The sequence below is a fragment of the Ursus maritimus genome, unplaced genomic scaffold (genome assembly GCF_017311325.1).
Source record: "Ursus maritimus isolate PB19 unplaced genomic scaffold, ASM1731132v1 scaffold_2, whole genome shotgun sequence".
Classification (NCBI taxonomy): Eukaryota; Metazoa; Chordata; class Mammalia; order Carnivora; family Ursidae; genus Ursus; species Ursus maritimus.
The window spans coordinates 26,815,292-26,842,948 of NW_024424452.1; the positions used below are offsets into that span (position 1 = coordinate 26,815,292).

The 27,657-nt window shown below is 48.0% G+C and overlaps 1 protein-coding gene across 1 annotated transcript in view; it reads left to right on the forward strand.

The window, feature by feature from the left end:
- Positions 1-627: 627 nt before the first annotated feature.
- The window catches only part of MYH11 (myosin heavy chain 11), a 113,412-nt gene continuing 86,382 nt past the window's right edge, over positions 628-27,657 (forward strand). The window contains exons 1-2 of the mRNA XM_040635288.1: positions 628-656; positions 17,091-17,452. Of these exons, the coding sequence (XP_040491222.1) occupies positions 17,108-17,452 (345 nt within the window). The 5' untranslated portion in view covers positions 628-656; positions 17,091-17,107. The remainder of the gene's footprint in view (positions 657-17,090; positions 17,453-27,657) is intronic.

Here is a 27,657-nt window from a genome sequence, read left to right on the forward strand (position 1 = left end):
CTCCTGCCTCGCACTTTGCAAAGTTCAAAAAATCCCCTTTCTCTACACTTCATGCAGTACGGCTGGCCCTGTGTCCAGTCAGTGGAAGGGGAATAAAATGGGGAGTGGGGCGGGGAGGTGACAATTCAGACCCCCCCCCCCCACACACACAGACACACATCCTCCGTGGGGAAGAAGCGGTTAAAATCCGTGCAGCGCGCTGACCCGGCGAAGCCATTCTCAAGCATCCCCTCTAGACTCTGGCCGCTCGATCCCTTTCTCTGGGAATCAGAGTTTCGGTGACTGTCCCAGAGCGGGGAAGAGGGGTGAGACACCTGCCCCCAAGGCTTCTGCGGGGAGCTCTGCAGCCCCCTGCGCTCCCGCCCGGCGCGCGCCCCGCTCCCCACGCGGCCGCAGGTGCGCCCTAGGGCCGGCACAGACGCCGCGCTTCCCGGGCCCTGCAGGGGGCGCTGCAGAGGGAGCGGCATGGGACCCTCCCCCTCTATCCCCCCCTCCCCCCGGGCCGCCTCCCCTTTCCCACCCGCGGGCAGCTCCGGGTCTATAAAGAGAGGCGTTCCGGGCGAACCGGGAGATTTGGACTCCCCTGCCTGGGAGGTGTGCCAGATCTGAGCTCTCTACCCAGTTTCTTCTCTGCTGTCCCCCCAGTTGGGAGATCTGTAAGTAGGGTGGTCCTGGGGTGGGGGTGGGGCAATTGGGTAGGGGGTTTGAAGGTCCCATGGGGCATCCTACAGGGGCTGGGGTGTTTTGGTTCTCATCCTCTCAAGGACTATGGTGAGGAGGTGGGGGATTCACAGTTTTCTTTTTTCTGCCCTGTCAGCCTAAGTTTTCCGCAAACCAGCATCTGGGATCCCAAGGTTGCCAATGAAAAATACCCCCAAGGTGGTACTTACTAAAGACAAATGCCCGAACCCACCTCCAGTTACACTTGAATCTCCAGAAAAAAACTGTGCTTAAAAAAAAAAAAAAAAAAAGGAGAAGTCCCATACTATTCTTATAAGGCAAAATCTGGGAGATGTGATCCCTTAAAATCTCAGAGGACCAACTTCCCTTAGGTTCTTTTAGGCACAGATAAAGTGCAACTGAACTTCACTGAAAAAGTCATTTCCAGTCACAGGCAGGCAAAGTAACCCTCCAGGTGTATTTGGAAGCCTGGCTTAATTCTGTTGATAATGTGTTAAATCAATTGAAAACACATGGGCAGGTGCTCCGCAGAAAGAGTGTTTTTCATCAGTTTAGAGGATGTGCTTGTTGATATCTCTGGAGAGGTAGGTCTGGTTATGATCCTGTTAATTTCTACAGCCCAGTTTTCTTCCCGAGCTCCCCTCCTCACTGGCCCCCCAACTCCAAAGTAAAAAAAAAAAAAAAAAAATTATACAGGTTGACCCCAGGGGCTTCAAATACCCTGACAGACGCCCGAGCTCAATTTGCATCCATGACCTGCAGGTGGGTTAGGCAGGAAGGCGCTGGGATTGCCTGCGGAGCAGCCACTACAAGTGTTGCTCTCAACGCCCCACAAAGTGGGCAAAGTGAGAAAAAGCGTGGCTCCCTGCACAGGGAGCTGGTGGGGGTTTTGCTGCTTGAGAAAAGGCACCATTCAAAGCCACACTGATCAAGAAATCAGAGAAAATATTTCAAGACCCAAGACAGAGAGTGTGGAGTTACAGTATTAAGAACTGAGCGATGAAATTTCAAAGTGGCCAGGGTTTGGCAAAGGGAAAGCAGGCAGACCGTGAGTAAGCCGATGTGTGGAGTTGTGTTTTGTTTGGTCTTTCCTGATTGGTTTTGTTTTCTTGAAGACGCTGGACTGAAAGGCATGGGATGGCAGCGTGTAACAGAGGATGTTGAATCTCTGTGGAAGGAAGTCTTCCTTCCGAGCTTTTCCAGTGAGCTAGCCACCCCCGGTGGGATACGTATGTACCAGGCGCTGTAGCAGTGTTTGATGTAATTTATGCCCTTGAACTGCCACAACAACCTTTTAAAGGAGGCATCCTGATGCCTGTTTAGTAAAAAGGCAGCTGAGGCACAGAGAGGTTCAGTAACTTGCCCAGCGTCACACAGCTGCCAAGTGGTGGAACCCATTCCTGGGTCTGTCTGATGCCAAGGCTATAGCCGTGACCCCACCATCTTTTGTCTTTGCAAACTCTTTTTGGAGTTAGGTTTCCGGGGGCGACCAGATGCTTCTAGGAAGGCAAGTGTTTATCCCCTTCTCTTTGAAGAAAATAACAAACTGACCTTTTGTGAATTTAAAATAAAATGCATTGTTTATTCCCCCGGTGGTGGGGGTGGTGGGCCATCAGGGCTGCCATCCCGAGGGTCCAACCCACGAACTAGCCGGGCCTCCCGCTAGAAGCTTCTGGGGCTCGCCTGGTACACACCATGTTTTTTTATTTTCACATCTGAAATAGACGTGTTATTCCGTACAAGGTATTTGTTATGGGTTTGTTATCATTACTTTTCTGTCCGGGGGCCGAGATTGAGGCAAACATGCCCATGTATGGTAGCGTTTTCCACGAGGCCATCCCCAGCTCGCTCGCAAATTAGCGTTCTATTGCAGCTTTGTTGGTCGTGACTCTGGGGATTTCTTGGTCCTTGTTCTTCTCCTTCGGGAACAAGTGGGGGAGCCTGGAGGAGAAGGCCTTTGGAAGGGAAGGGGGATGACTTTTGCCTGCTCCTCTCTTATTTGGAGGTTTTATTTATTTAAAAGAAATTTTTTCTTTGACCACTCAGGTTTATTAAGCTACTGCTTTCCCAGGTGGGAATAGAAAACAGAGCCTTTGGTTCTGTAGAAAGGTAATTATCTCTGTGAGACCATATTGCCTCAGGGGTTAGGAACTCCAAGGCTTCGCAAAGACCATGAGGAGTCCTTTCCAGTCCGTTGATGAATTTCTCTAACATTGCACAGTCAAGTCCCTTCATTCAATATGAAGTTTCCCTGCTGTCCCCCTCTTCTACGTCCGCCTCTTGGCACAGTCTCCCCCTTCCCGGAGCTCTGGCACCCAGAAGGTTCGGCCAAACCAGCTCATTGGAATCGTGCCTATTCATCAAGTGCCAATGACCCGAGTCCCCTCCTCACCATTTGGCACTCATTACTGATTAAATCAGTTAGCCAAATGAGGACCTGTCAGCTTAAGGAAGGGAAGAGGAACGAGTCTGGAGGCTGTGACATCCAATGTCAAGGCCCTGGCAGATTCCGTTCTTGGTGAAGACGCTCTTCCAGGCTTGAAGAAGGGTGCCTTCCCGCTGTGTGTTCACGTGGCCTTTCTTGGAAGTTTTATTTTTAGAGGGGGGGAAGTGTCTCTTCTTTCTGCAGGACATTGGATCCAGGCAGGTGGATTTTCTGTTGTAGGCACAACCATGTAATTCTGAAATGGGCATCAGATTTTTTTCTGGAAAACCAAGTCCAGAGTTAAATCCCCTGGAATCCTAGAATGTCAGAAGCAAATTTAGAAATTGCCTGTGGTAGACTCGGCAAACCTCAGTTTTTCCATCTGAAAAATGGGGTGGAGAAGAGCTAATGAGCACTTTTGCCAGCCAGCATGCTAAAGCTCTTTCCTGGCATCCTTTTACCATCTTTACAACAACCCTTTGGAGTAGATATTACTACTGGCTCCTTTTTATTATTGTGCTCTAAATAATTTGCTCAAGATAGCTTGCCTGGCTGATGAGAAGGAACAGATTCTGCAGATCTAGCTCTAACTCTAGAGCCCAAGGGATTACCCTGTTGGGAGGCTTAAGTGGGTAATGCCAATGAAGCCCTTAACGCAGTGCCTGGCCCTGGTCAGCTTCAGTGGACAGTTACTTACAGTGAACCTGACCAGAGACCTTAAGGATTTTGCTTAATGTGGCAGAGCTGGTACTTGGCAAAACCAGAAAGCCTATCTATGGTGTGGCCTTTCTGCAAAGGAGAAACTTGTCCTTAATTTTCCTTTTGGATAATGTCTTCATAAACCCAATTCCTATTTGCTAGAATCGTCTTCTGCTTTCATATGACCACACCTCCTCCCCTGTGCCAGGAACATCACAGATTCCAGTGCTGTTGGCCCATTTGTGATTCATGTAGGATCGTGATGGCATTCTTTAAGAGCTCACCTATGAACGGAAACCTGTCTGGTTTTCATAGGGCTCTTTGGCTCCCTGGGGTCTCTGCCCTCCACCCCTGACCTGTCAAGAATTTAAGCATGGCCACACATTGGAGGAAAGGCTGAGTTTGGAGAAGGTCAAGCAGGAATTGGAAGGGCATTTTGTAAGGGTCAGACGATGGAGGAAGGAGCTAGTGGTGCCCGTTTTTCTTGCCATGGGGAGTCCCGTAACTTGGACTTGAATCAGTTATTCAGCAGCTTGGAAGGAACAGCCCTCATCAAAGTTCCCCAAGAAAGGGCCACAGGACTCGCCCCTTGCTCACTCATGCAGACTTGAACTTGCCACGTCACTAGACCCGTTCCTTCCTTACCCTGGAACAGCAAAGCGTGCAGCAGATGGTACAGAATCTCAAAAGAGGCCAACCTCTGAGACCCCTGGGGTCACGACCGCCATTCCCCAGTCTCCAGGTAGAATGCCCTTCTCCCTGATCCCCTGCCCCTCCCCATCCCTCCTCATCCCTGGAAATGATCACAGTTAGTGTATTCTCATGTATCTTTCCAAAACCTTTCTACGTTGAATTTCCTTTTTTTAGACAAATATTGGTATTCTGGAAATTAGGATTTTTTTCCCACTTAATCATAGATCTTCTGCATCTTTCTATATCAGCATGTTTTGGCATTTTAAAAAATCAGCTGCATAATACTCTATTATTTGAAAGTATAGCTTCTTACTGAAACATCCTGTTCCCCATCACTTACAATGAGTGCTTCAGGGACCATCCTTGTGTCTATTTTTGTCTAATTACATGAGTTTATCTGTCAGATAAATTCCCAGCAATGCAATGGCTAGGTCAAAGGGCATGCACATTTATTTTATTTTATTTTTTTGAGAGAGAGAGTGAGAGTCAGTGTGGTGGTGGAGGGGCAGAAGGAGAGAGCAGGGGAGGTGAGGAAGGAGAGGGAGAGAGAATCTTAAGTAGGCTCCATGCCCAGCACAGAGCCCAACACAGGGCTCGATCTCATGACCCTGAGATCATGACCTAAAGCCGAAATCAAGAGCTGGATGCTTCTTGACTGAGCCATCCAGGCGCCCCCGCATGCACATTTAAAATAGATAGATATTCAGAAATGTCTGTCACATTCAAGACTATACATTTATTGTAAGCGGTGTTATGCTATATTTGTAAGCTACAAAGTACAATGGGGCTTTTAGGGTCAGAAATGACCACTTCTCTCTTTCCCAAAAGCGTTCTCGGTAGGAGCTACGATGTTTCTTGCCAACCCAGTTCTCTCGGTAGGGGAGAAAAATAATTTCGCTCTATGAACTAAAAACACTTCCTTCCGATGAAGCATGAGAGACTATGGACTCTGAGAAGCAAACTGAGGGCTTCAGAGAGGAGGGGGGTGAGGGAATGGGATAGGCTGGTGATGGGTAGTAAGGAGGGCACGTATTGCATGGTGCACTGGGTGTTATACGCAACTAATGAATCATCGAACTTTACATCAGACCAGGGATGTACTGTATGGTGACTAACATAATATAATAAAAAAAACATTAAAATTAAAAAAAAAAGTTAAAAGCAGATGTTGCTAAATGGTAAAACAAAAGACGTGAATAAACATTTGAGAGTTAGTTGTTTAAAAAATAAATAAATAGGGGCGCCTGGGTGGCTCAGTCGTTAAGCGTCTGCCTTCGGCTCAGGGCGTGATCCTGGTGTTCTGGGATCGAGCCCCACATCAGGCTCCTCCGCTGGGAGCCTGCTTCTTCCTCTCCCACTCGCCCTGCTCGTGTTCCCTCTCTCGCTGGCTGTCTCTGTCAAATAAATAAATAAATAAATTCTTAAAAAAAAAAAAAAAGATTAAAAAAATAATAAATAAATAAAAATAAAAACACTTCCTTCCGGAGTTACTTTAAACGCAGTATTTAAATGAGTTAGATGTCAAAAGCAACACTGAAGTGACAGACTCCCTGCCCACCTTTTCCCTGTTACGGAGAAGTGGGGCTTCCTCGGGACCCTTGGGAGGTGGGGGTTGTGACTGGTGGGGGGCATGGCGAGGGGGCCAGGCCATGCGGCAAGGAAGAGCTTTTCTGCTAAGAGTAGATTGGGTGTCGGGCAGATCTGGGTCTAAATCCTGGCTCCAACTTTTACCAGTGAAGGCCTTTAATGTAGTTGACTTTCCAGGAGCTCTATAATCTTAAAGGAATACTAAATGATGCTCTCCTTGCTGAACACTTAGGACACAGAAGAAGTTGGTGTATTTAATAAACAGCCCCACCCGGGGGCGCCTGGGTGGCTCAGTTGGTTAAACATTTGTGACTTCAGCTCAGGTCCTGACCCCAGGGTCCTGGGGTCAAGCCCTGCATCGGGCTCCCTGCTCAGTGGGGAACCTGCTTCGCCCTCTCCTGCTCCCTCTGCTTGTGCTCACTCACTCTCTGTCTCTCTCTGTCAAATAAATAAAATCCTAAAAAAAAAAAAAAAAACTTTCTGGAAAAAAAAAAAAAAAATGAATGGCCTGACCCAATATCCGGTGAATAGAAGGGGTCCAGTAATGATGGTGGTTGTTATTAGTAACAGAGGTAGAGTCCATCAGCTTCGTGGGGACAGCTTGGGGCTGGGAGAACTGGTGCGTTGAGGGAGCCTGGTCCCTCTCCTTCTTCCCTCTGCACATCTGGCTCCCCCCACACCTGGGCCAGGCCTTGACCTTGTTTGTCTGATGTAGAGGTCCTTCCAGCAGGTAGGTTGTGTCCTAGATTGGGCTCGGAGGGCGTTCATTTTGTCTGTATGAAACAGGCAATGGTTTAACTTGAGGGGGGGCTCTCTTGTACCTAAATTCAGACTTCTGGGTCTGTTGACCATCTGGCAATGCAGGGCCCACATTCTCACCGGGTGACCCCACCTGGAGTGTAGGAGCTGTTGCCATCTCTAGGCAGAGTGAGAGGGCTCTGGCCAGCCCCCTCGAGCCTGGGTCACTCTACATTGCTCCTCTGACCCCAGGGACATTTGGGTTTGTGTCTCTGGCCTAAGCTCTTGCGCCGGAGGCTTGGCAATGCAATCTTCAGGGAAGCTATCGAGCAGGTGCGGTGATGTGCAAATCCTATTCTGTTTGGGTCCTGGGGTATTTTATTCATTTTTCATTAGTGCGGAAGCAGAAAGGGCAAGACCTTTTAGCCCTGCATTCCTCTGGGGGAAAATAAAGCTGATGTGAGAACACACGAGAGCAACTAAACAGTCTTAACTGGCCCAATTTCAACCCTTGGATACAGAACCACGGATATCATCAAATGTGAGCGCTAGGCGGCCCACCATCTCCCCCCCCACCCTGCCAAATGAAAAATGCCAGGCTCAGAGAGGCAGAGACACTTGCACAGAGTCACCCAGCAAATGAGTAGCAGAACTGGGACTTGTAACCCTTTGGTGTCGCAGAGGCTAGTGAATATCTTGCTGGTGCTCAGAGAATGAAACTGTGTGGGGTTGGCAAGGAAGTCGAGACTGTGTCCACGGCGGACACGCTTAGCTGCCGAATATTGCTGACGCCGACAACAAGAGTCCTTTGTTCTTCTCAAAACGTTTGAGAGCAGCCCTGATGAATGGACTGTACTGAGTACCCATCAGTCCTGTGTAATAATACTGCAGGGGCCTTTTCAGCTGCTGGAGCTGAGGCAGGACGTGGGAGGAGGGGGACGGTGGACGAGGAGGGCTCAGAGTGGGGGGGGGGTCTCCTTGAGGTTCAGCCCCCTGAGCATGTGTCTCTCATCTGATCTGATGTCTTCACTCCACCTGTGTGACCTTCTGCACTTGGCCTTCTAAGTTGGTGTGGACGAAGTAGCGACTGTCCTCAGCTTTCCTTGTCTTCCTAAGACAGCCCTTGCTTTTACTCTAAAGCAGTGGTTCTCACGGGGGACAGTTTCCAGCATCTGGCAATGTCCAGAGGCCTTTTGGTTGTCACAGCTGGCAGGAGGAGTGGCCACTGGCATCTAATGGGCAGAGAACAAGGATGCTGTAGACAGCCTCCAATGCACGAGACAGCCCCCTCCCCCACCAAAGAATGATCAGCACCGATGTCCACAGTGCCAACGTTGAAAACCCTGCTTGGCATGAAGGACCACGCAGGGAGCAGGAGACCAGGTTTTGCTTCTGTGGAGCACGCGGAAAATCCTCTCAGTGGGGTCGTGCTCCCTGATCACTCCTGGGATTTTGCCAGATACTTTTTATTCCTCCCTGTGTCTCCCCTAATGCCTGACCTGAGACTTTTTGCCTGGTTGCCAGCATCCCAAATTTTAAGGCTCAAGGCTCCAAGTGCAAGCTGGGGCATGTCCTTGGACCGGTCAAACTGACTTATCGGGAGCTTTCGACCCTGATCGGGAATGTTTCTCAGGCATGCCAATGTTTCCCACAGTCCTCAAGCGCTCTGCCTGATTCAGAGAAGTCAAAGCAGAAAAGATCACCTTGGAAATACACCTTTATTCAGGGTCCACCATAGCTAGCTGTGCCGCGATGGGCAAGTTACTTAACCTCTCTATGCCTGTTTCCTCACCGTAAGCCAGAGTTAATGGTGTACTTAGGTGTTTATGAGGGGATTAAATGAGATAATAGCTAAGATACCCAATAAAGATTGAGCAGCTATGACTACTAATATGAGTATTATTAATTTGCTAGGCTCACGGAGTTTTCTCAAGGGCAAATCAGTAGGATTTCATCAGTTTAGTGGGAAAAGAGGTCTGTGGCCAAATGTTTTGGGGGAGCCTTGGGTCCAAAGGTATAATATTGATTTTAGGATTCAGGACCTGCCAAGGTCTTCGATGTCCCGATACAAGCTGTGCCTCTCCATGACAGAGGTGGGGGGTGGGAGCTTGGGGGGAGTGGAAACGGTGGGGGGGTAGCACTTTTCAAGTGGATTTAGCCGCAGAATCTTATTTTTTTTCTTTTTGAAGAGTATCTCAACTTCCCTGAATCCCGCCCAACCCCCACCCCTACTCTTTCGAGGGATCAGGGTTCCAAGGAGCACACTCTGGGAAACGCTATTCCAGGGTGAAGCCAGGCTCCTCTTTCCTTTGACCAAAGCAGATGTCACACTTCGTAACTGTCGGAGGCATCAAAGCCGTGAGAAGCAAGCCAGCCTCTCTCTCTCTCCTTTTTTGGTTAGACATAGACTCTTTGCCCTTGATCTTGTTTGTGTTTCTGAATCCTGGATCAGACAGGGTTCCTGGCGATGGGAATTCCTGTGTCCTTTTATTTTTCTGTTGTGTTTTTTTGTTTGTTTCTGCTGTTTTGCTGTTTTTCTGACTTTTAAGGCAGCTGACCGACATCGCGATCTGAAAGAGCCCACCTAGTTGTCACGCTGCTCAGAACAGAACAAAACACTTCCCCGGCCCTCTTGAGTATATTTGGCTACTATTTTAAACACTTCGCATTGCACACTAACATGAAGAGCACTTACCACTCCTGAGTTGTGCACTTGATTGGTTAAGGTGGTCAATTTTATGTCATATGTATTTTATCATGAGGATAAAAAGGAAAAGAAACCACAATTTTTCTTGGAAGTGTATACTTTGTTTCAGAAAAGTACACACACCGTGGGTATGTAGCTCAATGAATTGTCACAAAGTGAAAACGTCCCTGTCACAGGCACACAGATTAAGAAAGTCCTATTATTCCATGCAAGACGTCTGACGTCGATCACCATAGGATAGCTTTGCCTGGTTTTGAACCGCCTATAAACAGAATCCCATAGTCCCTTCTTTATGTGTCTCCCTTCTTTGTTCAAATGTGTGTGTGAGATTTTTTTTCTTACTGTGGTATGGAGCTGAAGTACCCTTCGTCTGATTGGGGTCCCGTTTTGAATGTGTATAATATGCCAGGCACTGTGTTGGGTACTTTCAAGGGTCAGTTCGTTTATTGCAAATTCTCCTTTGAGCTTCGGACAAGCCCAGCAGGCTCGTGTGGGAGGCAGAGCAGCACAGGCTCTGGAATCAGATGTGGGCTCAGAACCTGGCTCTGCTGTGTGACCTCAGGCAGATGGCTTCACCTCTCTGAGCCTCTGTTTCCCTATCTGTAAGATGGAGCTGACTGTAACGCCCAACTCCTAAGGCTGTGCTGTTGTTACTTGATGGTCCTGCATGTGAGCCGTTCAGCCCAGCACCTGTACGGGGTCTGTGAGCGTTAACTATCACTGCGGGTATTCAGAAAACTTAGCCCCGGGGGTGACGTACAGGCCAAATAGGAGATGGTGTGATACCGACATTGCTTACACATAGACGAGAATTGTACAGATTTTATGTAGTAATATTTTTCCTTTTAAGGAAGAACCTCGAACGTGCAGAAGTCAACAGAACAACAGAGCCCATTTGCAGGCACCCCACCCCTAAACCCCAGGTTTTTCAGTTCAGCTACAACTAATTCCCATGGTCTCAGAAAGGAAGGGACTCTAAATGCTCTTTAAAAGTTTAGTCATTGAAAGTCATCTCTATACCAAACATGCAGCTCAAACTCACAACCCCAAGGGTCTCTTGCTCCTCCCACTGAGCCAGCCAGGCGCCCCAGGAAAGGACACTAAATAGATGAAATCATAGTACCATTATCGCTGCGAAAAAGTCAACAAATTCCCTAATATAAAGGATATCAAGTTGATGCTCAGATTTTCTTGATCATCTCCTATGTTTTTGGAGGGGTTGTTGGAATTTCGTTTTTTCTCACAATTGCCTTCAATTTTGCAAAGCTTTCCATGCAAGGGGTGGCTTTTTAAAAATGCAAAATGTGCCCTTATTTCTAATTTGGCCTCGTATGTGTGTGTTAGGGGGAGAAGGGGGTTCTTTCCCTCCCTCCCTCCATGTTTGTCTTATTGTCTCTGTTGGACTTTTTCACTGTGAAAATATTCCAGTGTATGCACCAATAGAGAGAATGCTAGGACACACCCCCCTGGCACCTGCCACTCCCCTTTGGTAATGATCAAACCTGCTGGTCTTCATGGATCTTCACCTACCGTTTTTCCTCTGGGTCTCGAAGCCCCTTCTAGTTCACAGGTTCTTCTTTTTCTGTGCTTTGTTAAAGGAATGGAGTCATTTGTCCTATGCCATCCCACCTGTGGACTTTGTTACAACCCTGCCCCCCCCCCCGCCCCCCTGCCTTAACAGGGTTCACCATGTTCCCTGTGCCCTTCATTTCCTGAATGTTAGACCCAGAGGCTTTGTCAGCTTTGAGCCCCCGCCCCCCGCCCTCCCCTTTTCCTTTCTGGAAGAATATTTCCTTGATGCTAGTGGCACTTTGTATGGGTCCCCATCTGGAAGCACATCACATCTGATTGACTCTTTATTGCAATATTAAGGTTAATGAGCATAATGGGTGACCTCATCCTGATGCACGCAGGGTAAAGCTCTCCATCCACTTCTCATCTAACACTGTGGATCGGGAAGTGTGGACCCAGACCCACATCCTCAGCGTCACCTGGGAACTTGTTAGAAATGCAGACCCTGGGGCTCATCCCAGCCCTGCTGATTCAGAAGCTCTGGGATGGACCCAGGCATCTGTGACTTCACAACCCCCCAGGGCAGGCTGGTGCACGGGGATGTGTGCAAGCCCCTGGTCTCATGGTTTTAGCAACTACCGACGGTCACTGTCAGGGCCCATTATTTTATTAGGGGTTCTGGAACCGCTACATTCTAGTTTTGTTGTTTGTTCTACATTTGTTAACTGAAATTCTTCCAAGTAGAGGGAGTGTTCTTTCACAACAGTTAAAAGTGAGGTTGCGGGAGGGATGCAGGAAATGTGCAGGAAATGCGGGAAATGTGGTCGTTAAACTCAAGTTTGTGTGCAATTCCTTATTTCACTTTTTTGAGTGACGAAGTGATTATTCAGGTTTAGGGAATAATTTGCTCATTTTTCAATCTTCTTAAAAATGCACAATTAGAGGGGTGCCTGGGTGGCTCAGTTGGGTAAGCAGCCAACTTTTGATTTCGGCTCAGGTCGGGGTCTGATTGACCCCTGAGTTGGGCTCCGCACTCAGCAGGGAGTTGGAACCTGCTTGAGATTCCCTCCCTCTCCTTCTGCCCCTCCCCCTGCTTGTATGTTCTTGCGTGCGCTCTCTTTCTAAAATAAATAAATATTTTTTAAAAACGAGCTGCTAGATCAGGACTCTTGGAAGAAATAACTGCCCCCTCTGAACATATCAGTTTCTGGCTTTTCTTATTGTTATTTTCGCTCAGAAAAGAGAGAAGTGGCTGTATTTTGCTTTGCAAAGTCTGCGTCTCACGAGTTGCCCGTTCCTGGGATGTGGGGCTACTCTGTCTCCATGGGATTTGGGGTCCAAGCGTGGGTTCAAAGGAGTTGTGAATTCTTCGCTGCTGAAGTAGGGTTGGCAACCACACAGTGTGTCCTGGTGACCACCCATCCTAGCTCAGCCTGCGCCTCAGTTCCTGGGGGCACCGCAGCAGTGGCTGGGGGAGGAGAGATGGGGCAGGTGGGGGGAGCCAGCTGGCAGCACATGTTTCGGGGCAGAGGCAAGCTCCTGCAGGTCTGGTCTGGAACAGGCTGCCAGGCTGACCAGACAGAGCCTGGAGTCTCAGCACCGGCCTCATGGACACATCTAGACAGTAGGATGAAGACTGTCTCTCATGGGCTCCTCCGGTTGAGAGGACATTTAATGACTTAAAATTTTACATAAAGCCTTTTCTCTGCCAATTACTTAGTGACCTTGAGGAATGATCTGTATCGGAAAGCAGAATCAATGTTTTGCTTCCCCTCCGCTCATCGTTACCTGTTTTCAAAACAATGTCTGGGTTGCCCAGCATCTTACAGGGATGGCCTTTGAAATTTATGTTAATCATCGTGCCTCATGGGTTTAACATACTCCTCTTTCCATTCTCATACTTCTTTTTCTTTTTTTTTTAGATTTTATTTATTTATTTGAGAGAGAGCGTGCCCGCGCACAAGCGGGGGTGGGGCAGAAGGGGAGGGAGAAGCAGAGTCCCCGCTGAGCAGGGAGCCTGATGCTGTCCTCCATCCCAGGACCTGGAGATCATGACCTCCGCCGAACATAGATGCTTAACCAACTGAGCCACCCAGGTGCCCGTTATAGTTACTTTTCTTACGGATGTTCAAACTCACTTGTATTGGACCAGATAGAACCAAGTTTAATATTTTAATATATAGTGTTCTAGACTTTAAAAAAAAATCTCTACACCCAACATGGGGCTCGAACTCACAACCCCAAGATCAAGAGTCACATGCTCCACTGACTGAGCCAGCCAGGCACCCATTTTCTAGACTTTTAAAAATGTATATATAGGGTCCTTGGTGGCTCAGTTGGTTAAGCAACTGCCTTCGTCTCAGGTCATGATCCTGGAGTCCTGGGATCAAGTCCTACATCAGGGCTCCCTGCTCAGTGGGGAGTCTGCTTCTCCCTCTGACCCTCCCCCCCTCATGCTCTCTCTCTCTCATTCTCTCTCTCTCAAATAAATAAATAAAAATCTAAAAAAGAAAAAAAATGTATATACATATAAAATTACAAGAAAGATTTTGTTCTAAATATTTCAATCAGCTTTATTGAGGTATCATCTACATACAGTAAAACTCAGCAATTTTTAAAAAATTCATTGGCTTTTAAGTGTACAGCCCAGTGGGTTTCGATGAATGTGTATGGTTGTATAACCACCATAATCAGAATATAGAACATTTCATCACCCTGAAGGTTCCTTTGTGCCTCTCAGCGGTCAGTTCCCCTCTCTGCCCCTAGCAGCTCATTACTGATCTGCTTTCTGTCCTGATGGTTTTGCCTTTTCTAGACTTGCATATCAGTGAAGTAATAGAGCCTTTTGGGTCTGGCTTCTTTGGTCTAGCATAATGCTTTTAAGATTTGTCTATTTGTTTTCCCTGAGCATTCTATTTATACATAATTGTAATTTAGAAATACATCATAAGGAGTGCCTGGGTGCCTTAGTCATTAAGCGTCTACCTTCGGCTCAGGGCGTGATCCCGGAGTCCTGGGATCCAGCCCCACATCCGGCTCCTCTGCTGGGAGCCTGCTTCTTCCTCTCCCACTCCCCCTGCCTATGTTCCCTCTCTCGCTGGCTGTCTCTCTCTCTGTCAAATAAATAAATAAAATCTTTAAAAAAAAAAAAAAAAGAAATACATCGTAAGTATCTTTGCATGTAGTATGATTCCCTTTATATGAAATGTCTAGAAAAGAGGAACCTATAGAGACAGACAATAGATTAGTGGGTGCCAGTGGGGTTGGAATGATGCAGACCAGCACAAAGGAACCCTTTTTGGGGTGATGGGAACATTCCAAATTTTGTCGTAGAGATACATGGACAACTCCGTAAATTTGCTAAAACTTACTGAATTGTACATTTACAAATGAAATGATTTTATGGCATGTAAATGACCCTTTGATAAATATGTTAAAAGAAAAGGGAGACATTTTCGCGTAAAGAAAAGTTCACACCGTGAAAATTCAGGGGAATTACCCCATTCTAATGAATGGATGTCCCAGTTAAGAAGGTATCACTGAAAGCCATCTGGATGGCTTGTAGATTTGCTGTTCCACATAGCATTGCAACCCACATTGTGATGCGTCTGCCAGCCCTTGTCTGTTTCCTTAGGCTAAATTCCTAGAAATGCAAATGCAGGGAGCGCCTGGGTGGCTCAGTTGGTTAAGCATCTGATTTCAGTTCAGCTGATGATCTTGGGGTCCTGGGATTGAGGGCCGCATCAGGCTCCTGGGGTGGGGTGTCTGCTTGTCCTTCTCCCTCAGCCCCTCACCTTGCTTGTGCTCTCTTTCTCTCTCTCAAGTAAATAAAATCTTTAAAAAAAAATGCACTTGCAGGTCAAGCATTTGCATAGATTTTAAGGTTTTCCATCCATAAGTGTGGTGTGTGCTGAGGCCCACCCCCTACAACTCGACAACACTGATTATGACCAATAGTTTTCATCTCAGCCAAGCTGATAGGGGAAAATCAACATCTCATTGCTTTAACTCATTTACTGGTGAGGTTGAGCATCTTTTTCTCATGTGCATCGGCCATTTGAAGGTCTTCATAAAAAAAAAATATATATATATATATATATTTGTTGATCATAAATTTGACAAAAATTATAAAACTACAAATATGATAAAAAATAGATAATTGAAAGTATATCCCTGTTCATAGTAGCATTACTCACAGTAGCTAAAACACGGACGCAACTCAGGTATCTATCAGCAAATGAAGGGGTATGCAAAATGTGGTATATACGTACGGTGGAATATTATTCAGCCTTGAAGAAGAAGGAGATTCTGACACATTTGACAGCCTGGATGAATCTTGAGGACACGATGCTAAGAGAACAAGCTAGTCACAAAAAGACAAATACAATACGATACCACTTGTATGGGTACTTAGAGCAGTCAGGTTCATAGAGGCAGAAAGTAGAGGGTGGGCGCCCGGTGTTGGGGGAAGGGGAATGGGGAGTTAGTGTTTAATGGAGTCAGAGTTTCGGTTCTGTAGGATGTAAAAAGTTCTCAAGGTGAATGGTGGTGATTGTCGCACAACATATGGATGCACCTAATGCCACCGAACTATACACTTACAAATGGTCGAGAGCAAATTTTATGTATCTTTTACTGCAATAAAAAGATTGGGGGAAAAATGATAGAAAGCAAAAATCCCTAGGGTTGCCTGGGTGGCTCAGTCGGTTAAGCATCCAACTCTTCATTTCTGCTCAGGTCATGATCTCAGGGTCATGAGATCAAGCCTTGTGTCAGGCTCTGCACTCAGCAGAGAGTCTACTTGGAATCTTCTTCCTCTCTCCCTCTTTCCCTCCCCCCCTCAAACTCCCACTTGTGCTCTCTCCAAAAAAAAAAGAAAAAGAAAGAAAGAAATATCCCGTCATAAATGTATTCAAGTGGGTATTTCTCCAATTTTTTGCCTTTTTTCTAAATTTTTTTATTTGAAATATTTAGAAATATTTAGAAATAAATATACATAATAATAAATATATAAATAATAAAATAAAATATTTATTTTATTTAAAAATTTAAATTATTCTAAATATTTTAAAATAAAAAGGGGGCATTATACCTACTGTTTACGTTCTCCTCTCTATTTTTTTAAAAGTTTTATTGACCTATAATTCACATGCTATACAATTCACTCATTTAAATCGTACAGTTAAATGTTTTTTCTGCATATTCACAAAGCTATGCATCTACAGCTACAATAAATTCTAGAACATTTCCATTACTTCCAAAAAGAAGCCCTATACCCTTCTCAGCTGTCACCCCTCCGCCTCCGGCAACCACTCATCTACTTTAATCTCTATGGATCTGTGTGTTCTGGACGTTTTATGTAAATGGGATCATACAGTATGTGGCCCTTTGTGACTGGATTCTTTCACTTGGCACAATTTTATTGGGATTCATTCATGCCGTAGCATGTATCCGTACTTTGTTCCTTTTTCAGGCTGGATAATATTCCATTGTATGGAGAGACCACATTTTATTTACTCATTCCCTCTGTTCATGGACACTTCAGTTATTTCCACATTTTAGCCATTGTGAGTAACACTTCCATGAACATTCACTTCAAGTTTTTCTGGAGATGTGTATTTTCATTTCTTTGGGGTTCATGCCTAGGAACGGCATTGTTCATGATCACATGATAACTCTGTGTTTAACTGTTTGAAGATCGCTCCTGTTTTATTTTTTCGGTAAACAACAAGACTTGGATATCTTCCTATGTCAACGCACGTAGATCTTACTCTTGCTTCATAACCCTTGGCATTTTGTTGTGTGAAAATACCATGGTTTATGTCTCCAGTACCATGATGATGGACAATAGGCAATGATGCAGATCCTTTCCTGAGGGGCTTTGGGTTGTTTCCATTCTTTGACCACATAAACAATACTGCAGGGAACATCCCTGTACTTTGTGGAATATTTCTGCAGACTTCATTCCTAGGCATGGGAGGTGAGGGATTCGACTGTCTGTAGGGCTCTGTTCTGGCTGGATGCTGATGCTGTCCCTTTATTCCACAGGGGACCAACCAGGCACCATGGCACAGAAGAGCCAGCTCAGTGATGATGAGAAGTTCCTCTTTGTGGACAAAAACTTTGTCAACAGCCCAGTGGCCCAGGCTGACTGGGCTGCCAAGAAGCTGGTTTGGGTCCCTTCAGAGAAGCAAGGCTTCGAGGCCGCCAGCATCAAGGAAGAGAAAGGCGATGAGGTGATTGTCGAGCTGGTGGAGAACGGCAAGAAGGTCACGGTTGGCAAAGATGACATCCAGAAGATGAACCCACCCAAATTCTCCAAGGTGGAGGACATGGCCGAGCTGACGTGCCTCAACGAAGCCTCTGTACTGCACAACCTAAGGGAGAGATACTTCTCAGGACTCATCTACGTGAGTATCTGGGGGGACAGCCAGGCACTTCTCCCAGGCCTCCAGCACCCCTAAGGGAAGGAAGAACTTTCGAGATGTGTTTGGGATACAGGTTGGGAGGATGAACGTTTCAACTGAGGGAGGCCACGTGGTGAGATAGAATCATTCCAACTTGGTTCACACCTCAGTGCGCCCCACCTAGTTCTGTGGCATCGAACAAACCCTTTCACCTACTGAAGCCTCAGTGTTGCTATTCGTGAAATGGGAATAACCACCCTCCCCCACACAAAGGAGGAGCAAAGATGCCATGTGATTGTCTATGCAGAGTGCCAAGGTGCCTGGTAGGTGCTTAGTAGACTTCCCTGAAGTCGTTTCTGCTCTTCCTTCATCTTGGAAATAAAGAGGGGCTCATAATCTCTTGGGAAGGCTGGATCCCCTGGGCAGCCAGCTGGGGAGGAGACAGGAGGATCTGGCTAGGCTTTGTGGAGGTCTTCCCGGTTGCAAATGGGAATTCCTCGATTGGAGCCGGGATGCCTCTGGGTCTCCTGTGCAGAGCAGAGCGGCACTGTCCACGATGGTGGCCACCGGCCACATGTGGCTAATGACATTTAGACGTAAGCGAATTAGAAATCAAAATTCGTTTCTTCGGTTGCACCGGCCAATGTCAAGTGCTCACCAGCCCGTGAGGCTAATGGCGGCCGTACTGGGCAGTACGGGATAGGACACTAGCATCGCTGCTGGAGGCTCTGAGGGTGACGATGTGACTTGGGGTGCACAGGTTCCTTGTGGGTTTGGACCAACTCCCCAGAACAAGAGGGACACAGGTGGCCGCCTGGTGTCAAGCTGCTGGCGAGGGGGTCCTCCAGCTCAGCCTTTGTCTATTTGCCCCTCAGAAAGGGTGTGCTAATCCCTCGGGCGAGTTACCTAATTTCTCTGAAATTTCTTTGTCTTCTCTGTGAAGTGAGCAGAAGATTAGTACCAACCTCACAGAGTGGGTTACTCTCAAAAGAAAGCACTTGGCACGCCTCTGGGCACATGGTCAGCTCTCAGAATGCTGGTGTTACTACTGGTTATGTCGTTGTTTCGGTCTTTTTTCTGGCATCCTTTGCAAATTTGTGAAAACGGTCCCTCCCTTCCATCCTTAAGCCCTCTGGCTCAGCCCCTTCAGTGTTGCCACGTGAAAATTACCAAAAAAAAAAAAAAAAAAATCCCTTGTCATCTATAAAAATGCTCTGCAGATTTTATTTCCTAATTAGGAAAATAAGTCACGTTTATTACAGAAGGTTTGGCAAATTCAGAAAAGCACAGCAAACACAAAAAAATCATTCCTCCCCCAAAGGTAACAGCTGATAAAATGGTGCGTTCTTGGGCTCTTGCTTTGTGAGAATGGTGGATGTTTACATATTTACAAGTCTGCGCACATAGCTGGCTCGCTCTTTTTTTCTGTCTATGAGTCATCGCCGAGCATTCCCACATTTCCATTATAACCCCCCACCATGCCCTTCAGCGGCTATTGTCATCTATCCTGTGGAGGGATCATAACTGATTACCCATTCTTCATATGGATAGTTCAGAGGGCCTAAGAGTCGCTTTTATTTTTTTTAAGATTTTATTTATTTATTTGTCAGAGAGAGCGAGCACAAGCAGGGGAACTGCAGGCAGAGGGAGAAGCAGGCTCCCCGCTGAACAAGGAGCCTGATGTGGGACTTGATCCCAGGACTCTGGGATCACGACCTGAGCTGAAGGCAGACGCTTAACCGACTGAGCCACCCAGGCGTCCCGACAGTAGCTTTTTTTAAGAGCCAAGAGGGAACGGGAGCAACCTGAAATTATCGAATACCTCCTCTAGCCCCTGTCGTGTACCTTGACACATCTTACCTCATGTAATCGACACAATGCCCATGGAATAAGTATACTGTCCCATTTCACAGGTGAGTAAGCTGATCTCAGAGAGCTAAAGCCTATCCTTAACTTCCCTAACTACGCAGGGAAAGTCCCCTTTGTCTGAGGCACTCCTTGCATGGAAATCCTATGGACTTGGAGCTGTCTGCAGAGGACCGGCTCTTCTAAGGAGGCCAGGCTGCAGGGAGCTGGGAGGGAGATGGAGCTCTTCCAGGCCTCCCATCTCAGATGTGTTCTCTCCCTCGGAGAGGTCAAGGACGGGCCTGTGTATAAATCTCACCTGCTGTCCTCTCACATAGCATTTGAGCCCCAAATAGAAATCAGAAAAAAAAAAAAAATGAAGGGCATATGAAGGTCCCGAGACCCAGAATATCTAATCTGACAGCAGATTAAAAAATGAATCAAAGCTTCAAATTCCTGCTGTGCTTCTCTAGACAGATTAGAAGAAAAGCCTTTCAGCCTTGTGACCCTGTGCCTACTCGGATCTCGTTCCTTTCTGGTCAGTTTAATCACTTGAATAGAACCCGTTGTCCATGATGGAGGAGATAGAGAAGGAAGTGGGGGAAGGGAAGCACGGTACATGACCTCGGGAGACACAGGTCGGTGGCAGGTGACGCTGAGGCAGCCAGGGTGCCTGATTTCGCCTTTGCTAATGAAGAGAACTTCCCCCTCCATTCTGCAAAGTGCAACTCAGATGAAGACCCTTGTCCTCTTGGTTCTAGAAGAGTCTATGGATGCCACTGGGTCCTGTGTCCTTATCCTTGAAATGCAGGTTCTTGCCTTACCTGTTTATGGCACACATGGCACACGTGTGTGACTCTGAGTCCCCGTCCACACTTCTCTGCCCTTCTGGACGCTGGGTTCTCTCTGCCAGGATCTTAGCACCAGCACTCAGCAGTTGGCTCCATCCTTACTGTTTGGCGGGGGGATGAGACAAGGGTTTCAGGCAGCGGACACTCAATAAAGTGTGGGCCTTGCCTATACTGGGTACCGTCCTAAATTCTTCCCGCCCCATTTTGTCCTTTACACCACCGTTGAGAGCAAAGCAGATCTCCCACCCTACACGTGACCTGTCCCAGGCAGAGAGCTGACGTGACTTGCCTGGGAAGGGACCTGGGCCAGACTCTGCCTGTCCAGTAGACTGCTCCAGGCTCTCCCGCTGAGAGTACAACACCCAGCCCTTGCCCTGAGGCTGCTTTCTAATGAAGGGAGGATAGGAAGGAAGATAAGACTCACTTGAGCCAGATGCAAATAAAGGACCTAGATTCCAACATGTGGAATGGATAACGAAAATGTGATGTGTCCATACAATAGACCATCATTCAGCCTTAAGAAAGGAAATCTTGCCATTGGTGACCACATCGGTGAAGCCGGGGGACAAGATACTGAGTGAAATAGGGCTGGCACAGAAGGACGAACCATCCAGGTTCCGCTCACGGGAGGCATTGAAAATCATCATTCTCAGAATCAGAGCGTGGAATGGTGGCTGGGGGGTAGAGGGGGTGGGGTGCAGGCGTTCGGAGCTGGGGGAGAGGGAAATAGGAAGGTGTCCAACAGCTACAGAGTTTCGGTCGTGCAGATGAGTATGTTCCAGAGATTTGTGGCTACAGTTAACAGTACCGTGTGGTACACTTAAAAAGTGGTTAAGAGGGTAGACCACAACTGTGTTAAGTGTTCTCACCAAAAAACGTGTTTTTTCCCCCCTAAACGTGTTCTATACTCAGTGCCCACAAATGGGCACTGAGGAGTTTGTCAGCCTCCAAGGATTTAAGGACAAGTTCGGGTATACGTACATTTTTTTCTGGGCAGGGGTCTTCGATTTCATTAGACTCTCAAAGGAGCTTCCGTAGCCCCACAACAGTGATGGTAACTGCTGTTCATTTAAAACTCCTGGGTTATGAGCTCCCACCAAGACATTAGTATGGCGACTACTGTTCTTCTCTTTGTGTAAGAGAGAGACACTGTTTTTCAGTCTCATTTTTGCAGATAAAGTGGGGCTTGGAAAACTTACGTAACTTGATGAGCAACAGCTGGGTCTTGAACCCTGAAAAGCTGGCCCTGGGACCAGCGCTTTGAACAGCTGCTCATTTAATCCTTCCAAGGATCCTATGAGACAGAGGCTGTTACCCCATTTCAGAGACCAGGGCCCTGAGGCTCAGCTGTGCTCAGTCCTACTGGTGTAAGTGGGCAGAGCTGGGATCCAGGCGAGGTTCGTTTGCCTCCAGGACCGGAGTGATTGACTACCTGTGGGTGGTAAAGGGCCCTGGGGTAACTGGACCCTTGAGCTGGAGTGATGGCTGTGGGCTGGGGCAGGTGGGGATGGTGCCCCGGGTGCCGTTAGCTTGGAGCTGGGCAGCCTTTAAGTGCACAGAAGGAAGAAGTCCAACTTTGTAATTAGGATGTCTTGAGTACCTACTAAGTTGTTAGCTGTTAGCCCAGAGTGAGTGATTTTTTTAAAATTGAGTTAATTTGACATATCACTTCTCCCTATCCATGCCCCCCCAAAAAAGAGAAGAAAAGACAAGAAAATCTCAGTTTCTGGCATTGCTTGGAAAAGCAGAGGAGCTGGTACCTACCCCTGGGCCCAGGTTGTTAGGTTACCATCCTGTTAGACGGGGTATGGGCAGTTTCTCCATAGGTCTCACTGCTCCCTTTTGTCTCCCAGATCCTGGGGCTGAGTGTTGTTGGTTGTTGTTACTACACCTGCTTTTTCTTCAGACCTGGCCCACTTCACTCATCTCTAACCTGCTTGATCCCCGTCAACAGTGGGACTTTCCATTGCCGTGCCAAGGCCCTGGGGTTAGGAGCATGATCCAGAGCAAAGGTAGATGGACTCTCCTATTTATTGGGTTTCCTGGCCCAAATTCCCCACCCATGAACCCCAAAGAATCTTTTCCTCGTTCTGAGTTCACTGTTCTGAGAAGACTGGGGGGGTAAGGAGAGGCCTTCCTTCCAAACCTGAGCGGGTGACCATATTTTTTGTCTTAGACACTTGGCCCAGGGACCTGAAGGAATATCTGCCCAGGGATGCTGAGAATGGGCTCTGAGCAGAGGCCTCCTGAGCGCCAGAGGGTCCTGGAGGGTAGAAAAAAAGTATATATAACCGCTCCGGGTCTTGGAAGGTAGAAAACACAGCTGCCAGCTGCCCGATATTGAGCCCCGTGACCTCACTGTTTAGATCTTTCAAATTGTTATTCCTCCAAAGAAGGTTTTCAGTAACACAAGGCTGTCCATGCAAAGACCACAAGAAAATATTTGAAAATAAGAAGCATACATCATGTCTTGTGGCTTCTTCTTGTATTTGTTATTAACTATCTGGCCAGATATAGAACGTTGTTTTGAATAGGTAATACAGGCAAATATTAAATAGTATATCAGGATGTTCAAAATTTTGTCCTTTCATCCCCATTCCTCATCTTCCCGTTCCCTTCCATAGAGAAGGCGTGAGCATGTGTCTTACATAGGTTTCCAGAAATATTTTATACCTATACAGGCAAACATATGCATATTTGTATATATATGCATGTATATACATGTATAAATGTACTCTTTTTTTTTTTTAAAGATTTTATTTATTCATTCTACAGAGATAGAGACAGCCAGCGAGAGAGGGAACACAAGCATGGGGAGTAGGAGAGGAAGAAGCAGGCTCATAGCAGAGGAGCCTGATGTGGGGCTTGATCCCATAACGCCGGGATCACGCCCTGGGCCGAAGGCAGACGCTTAACCGCTGTGCCACCCAGGCGCCCCTAAATGTACTCTTTTTAAAAAATTTTTTACTTGAGAGAGAGTAGAGCAAGAGAGAGCATGAGCTGGGGTGAGGGGCAGAAGGAGAGGGAGAAGAAGGCACTCTGCTGAGCAGGGAGCCAGATGTGGGACTCAATCCCAGGACCCTGGGATCATGACCTGAGCCGAAGGCAGACGTTTAACCGACTAAGCCACCCAGGCGCCCCTAATGTACTCTTTTTAATGCAGTGTGTGTAATTACTAAGCTGCTCCCCCATTGATGGGTATTTAGGTTGTTTCTAGTCTTTTTTACCTTTAAAATTAAGGCTAAAGTAAATTGCATTCTTGGTGGACTCTGTCTTTAGGATAGGATGTTCCGAAAGCCATGACATCGCACTACAACCTGGTAAAGAAGGTACATCTCTCCATCATTTTTTAAAAAGATTTTATTTATTTATTTGAAAGAGCGTGTGCACATAAACCAGGAGCGGGGCAGAGGGACAAGCCGACTCCCTGCTGAGCACAGAGTCTTACATGGGACTTGATCCCAGGACCCTGAGATCATGACCTGAGCCAAAGGCAGATACTTCACCCACTGAGCCACCCAGGTGCCCCTTGCCATCATTTTATAGATGCAGAAGAAGAGGCTCAGTGGTTTGGCCACTCCCACAAATCACGCAGGTCATGGAGGAGGGCCAAGCTAAGGTTCTGCCCTGGGCTGTGTGACTTAAAGCCTGCGTTCCTTCCACCTTCGCCCGCTGGTGCCTGCGAGGAGGAGGCCGTGGGAGCGATCTCCAGCTCAGGGCTCTGTGGCTGACCATATAAAGTGTCAGGGAAAAACTAGAGTCACTTCCTAATACGGTCACAAGAGGGAAACCCTGGGCCTGTGGCTGGGACCTGCTGGTGGCCTCAGGGCATGTGGCCCTGAGATGCTGCCGGGGACACAGGAGGTGGGCGTAGTGAAACCTCTGAACTTGACCTGCTGGAGAGGGGCGTGTGGGGGACAGGGAGGCAGAAACACCACCCACTGCAGGGGTCTTGGTCTGGAGAGATGAACCGAGGTTAAACAGCAGACCTCAGACCTGTGGATTCTGAAGCCCAGCCACCCTGCGTGGGGCATGCTGCTGCCTGCCCAGCTCTTCCTCTTGGCTCGCGGTGCCCTGGGAAGATGTGCTGAACCGAGCAGAGATTCAGATCTGCCTGGAAGCTCGGATTAAGGGCTTCCCGGGGGCTTATCACCAGGAGCTGGTCTGGGCAGACAGGAGTAAAGTGATACTTCCTAGAAAGCTGGAGAAGGAATTGGGAGAGCTGGGGCGTTCCTTCTTTCTTTTATTCATTGTATTCAGCAAGTATTTGCTGAGTGTCTGCCTTGTGCATGGCCCTGTACTGGGCTGGCGATACCGCGTTGGCAGCTTGCAGTCCAGGGGGTGACCTTGAGGATGAGCCCTGAAAGAGGAGGTGGAAATGGCTCTGAGAAGATGGAGGGGAGACATAGGAGCAATGGTGCACGTGAAGATTCCAAGCTGGCGAAGTTGTTGTCATTGTGAAATAAAGGGAGCAGGGTAGAGACACTAATATTTATTGAGCACCTACTACATACCACGCACTCTGTTAAATGCTTCGTGAACATTATCTCACAGCAAGCCTATGAAGGATCTGCTATTACACACCTTTGTTTTTCAGTGGAGGAAAATAGGCTCAGAGAGGTCAAGAGACTCGTCCAGGGTCACACAGGCAGGAAGTAGCAGAATGAGGGTTCAAACCAAGTCCTCGATTCTGGACCCTTAACCACTGCCCTTCATTGCCTCCAGGTCAAGGGCTTGGTAAGAAGGTGGTTTGGGCTGTAAATGACACCTATATTCTAACAAGGGTGTGGCGGTTGGCAGGGGGCACAGCCAGGGGGATCTGGAAGTGGAGTTAAGGCCTGAAGGAGAGGTAAGACTTGGCTGACCTTCATTCAAACGACTGATCGTTATTTGGACACTTACTCTGGGGAGGCCCCGTGCTAGGCACGAGGACACAGATGAACAAGACACAGAGCCTTTGTCACCAGGTCCGCAGACATCTACAAGCACCTACTGTGTGCCGGCCCAGGGCAAAGCCCTAGGTCACAGAGATGAAGACATTGCAAGCCCTGTTTCAGGGAATCTTTGTAATTAACGTACCCCTCAGGTCTTTGTTGGGCAAGCATTTAGTGAGCACCTACTGTATGCCACGGCCTGTGTACAGACTGGAGAGGAGGAAGAGGGTGCTTCCGCCCTCAGGGCACTTGCACTGGTGTTGGCAGGATGGTGGGAGGGGACTGGACAGTCAGATGGGGGAGGGGGCCCCCGGGCCGACAGAAGACCCATCAGGCTGAGTGCGGGTCCTGGCCCCTGCCTGCCTCTGCGGAAGCCAATCCCTTCACCCTTGCTTGTCTCCTCCTGTATGATCCAGAAATACCAAACTGCTTGCAGTTTCCCCGCGGGTGCGCACTCACCCCCCTGCCTTCCGTGCCTTCGGTACCTCCCCAGCAGGCTAACACCTCCTTGTCTGTTAAGATTCAGGGCAGGGACCACCTCCCCACTGGAAGTTTCCCTGACTGACCCCCATTGTGGATTAGAGCCCTCTCTTCCTTGCTCCCCTCATTCCCTGAGCTCCATCCTTGTTCTAGGGACATTATTTTTAAATATCCTTGTCCCCTCTCCAATCTGTGGGTTCTCAGAAGGCAGGAGTCACCAATGATTTATTTATCTCCAGCATCTAGCACAAACCCGGTATACAGTAGGTGCTCAATAAATGGCTGATGGATGTTTAGACAGGTCTGTGTTGACCTCATTTCCTGCTTTTTTGGGGAATGCTGAGAATCAGGGAGATTATTCCCCCCAATCCTGTACCTTTTGAAGAATACTGTCCTCTTCTCACCCAGGCGCATCACACACCATTGTCCCTTAGCAGACTGAGCCCTGGAGGGGCGCTTCTCCTCCAATCAGTGCAGCCCAGGCTGAAATTCCTTTGTGGTCAGAACCTCGTGTTTTTCGTCTTCTTTAACCGCAGAGCCTTGCACGGTGTCTAGGACACAATGAATGAGGGACTGCATGAACAAATGATGCATTGTTTCTCTTTCTGTGGGGCGGGCAGACGGTGCTCACGGGCGGTGCTCAGGCCTGGGAGTGGGCCGAGCTGGGGTTGGCGCTGCCAGGGTCTCGCTTTGTGACTTTGGTCAAGTTGCTTAACCTCTCTGGTGTTTGCTTTGCCCTGAGTGTCACCCAGAGATGGGCCATCTGCTCCTCCTTTCATCCCTTCTAGGGGGAGGTGAAGAGATGGCCTGCTTCCTGGCTCTTAGAGCCTCAGGCAGCACTGATGGTATCGTTGGGGAAAAGCAGTTCCTGTGGGACAGGATGGAGCCTGTCGCCTGAGCTGTGACCTCAGCCCAGGGAAAAGCCGATGTCTAGTAAAGGACAGCCAGAGCAGCGATAGTGCCTCGCACATGGCTCACAGTAGGGTTTGCCGAGCGCCTTCACACCTTTTCCGTATTCTGATTATTTTCAGATGCTCCTATGCACTTGGTGGGGCAGAACAACGATTTTTTTTTAAATTGTGGTAAAATCCATATAACCTAGAATTCGCCATTTGAGCCAGTTTCAAGGGTACAATTCAATGGCATTTAGCACATCCACAGTGTTATACAATTATTAGTACTGTCTAGTTCTGGAACATTTTTTGGGAAGATTTTATTTATTTATTTATTTATTTATTTATTTCGGGGGGGAGAAAGAGAGCGAGCATGAGCAGAGGGAGGGGCAGATGGAGAGGCTCCATGCAGTGCTTGATCCCAGGACCCCAAGATCATGACCTGAGCCAAAGGCATTTAACCAACTGAGCCACCCAGGCGCCCCCCTGGAATGTTTTTATGATCCTAAAAGGAAACCCCCATAGCCATTAGCAGTCACTCCGCATCCCCCTCCTCCCAGTCCCTGGAAACCAGGGATGTGTTTCTGTCTCTGTGATTTGCCTGTCCTGGGCGTTTCGGATACATGGAATCATACACTAGGCGACCTTTTGTGTCTGGCTTCTTCCCTACCCAGCGTATACCATTTTTGGGGTTCGTCTGTGTGCTGGCGTGTGTCAGGGCCATTCCTTTTGAAGGACAGCTGTGTTCGTCCCTTCTCTTTACAGAGGAGGCAGTATTTTGTTAACGGGCAAGAGTGTGTAACCTCTGGGCTGGAACAGTCGTGCTTGCTAGCTCCGAATTTCCCTCCATCTGGGTGGGCTGGTGATGACCTCACCAACCCCGTTTTCCTCATCTGCCACATGGGCAGCAGGGAAATCACAGTGTGACGGTCACAGGGGAGATAAGAGGATTCAGTGATGAGATGCCCATGAGGTGCTTAGAGCCCAGTGCATGGAACAGTAAGTGCCCAGTAGACGGAGGCTCGGGGAGGTGAGTGGCGGCGTGTGGGAGAGGGGCTGGGGTCTGAACCCCGACTGTCTGAAAGCACACAGCTCTAAGATAGAACAGAGGTGGCCCAGAACCCCAGGGTTCTTCTCTTCCCCCATCCGCAGCCTATCAGTGATGCCAGGACTCTGAGCCTCAGTTTCCCCATCTCACAGTTTTG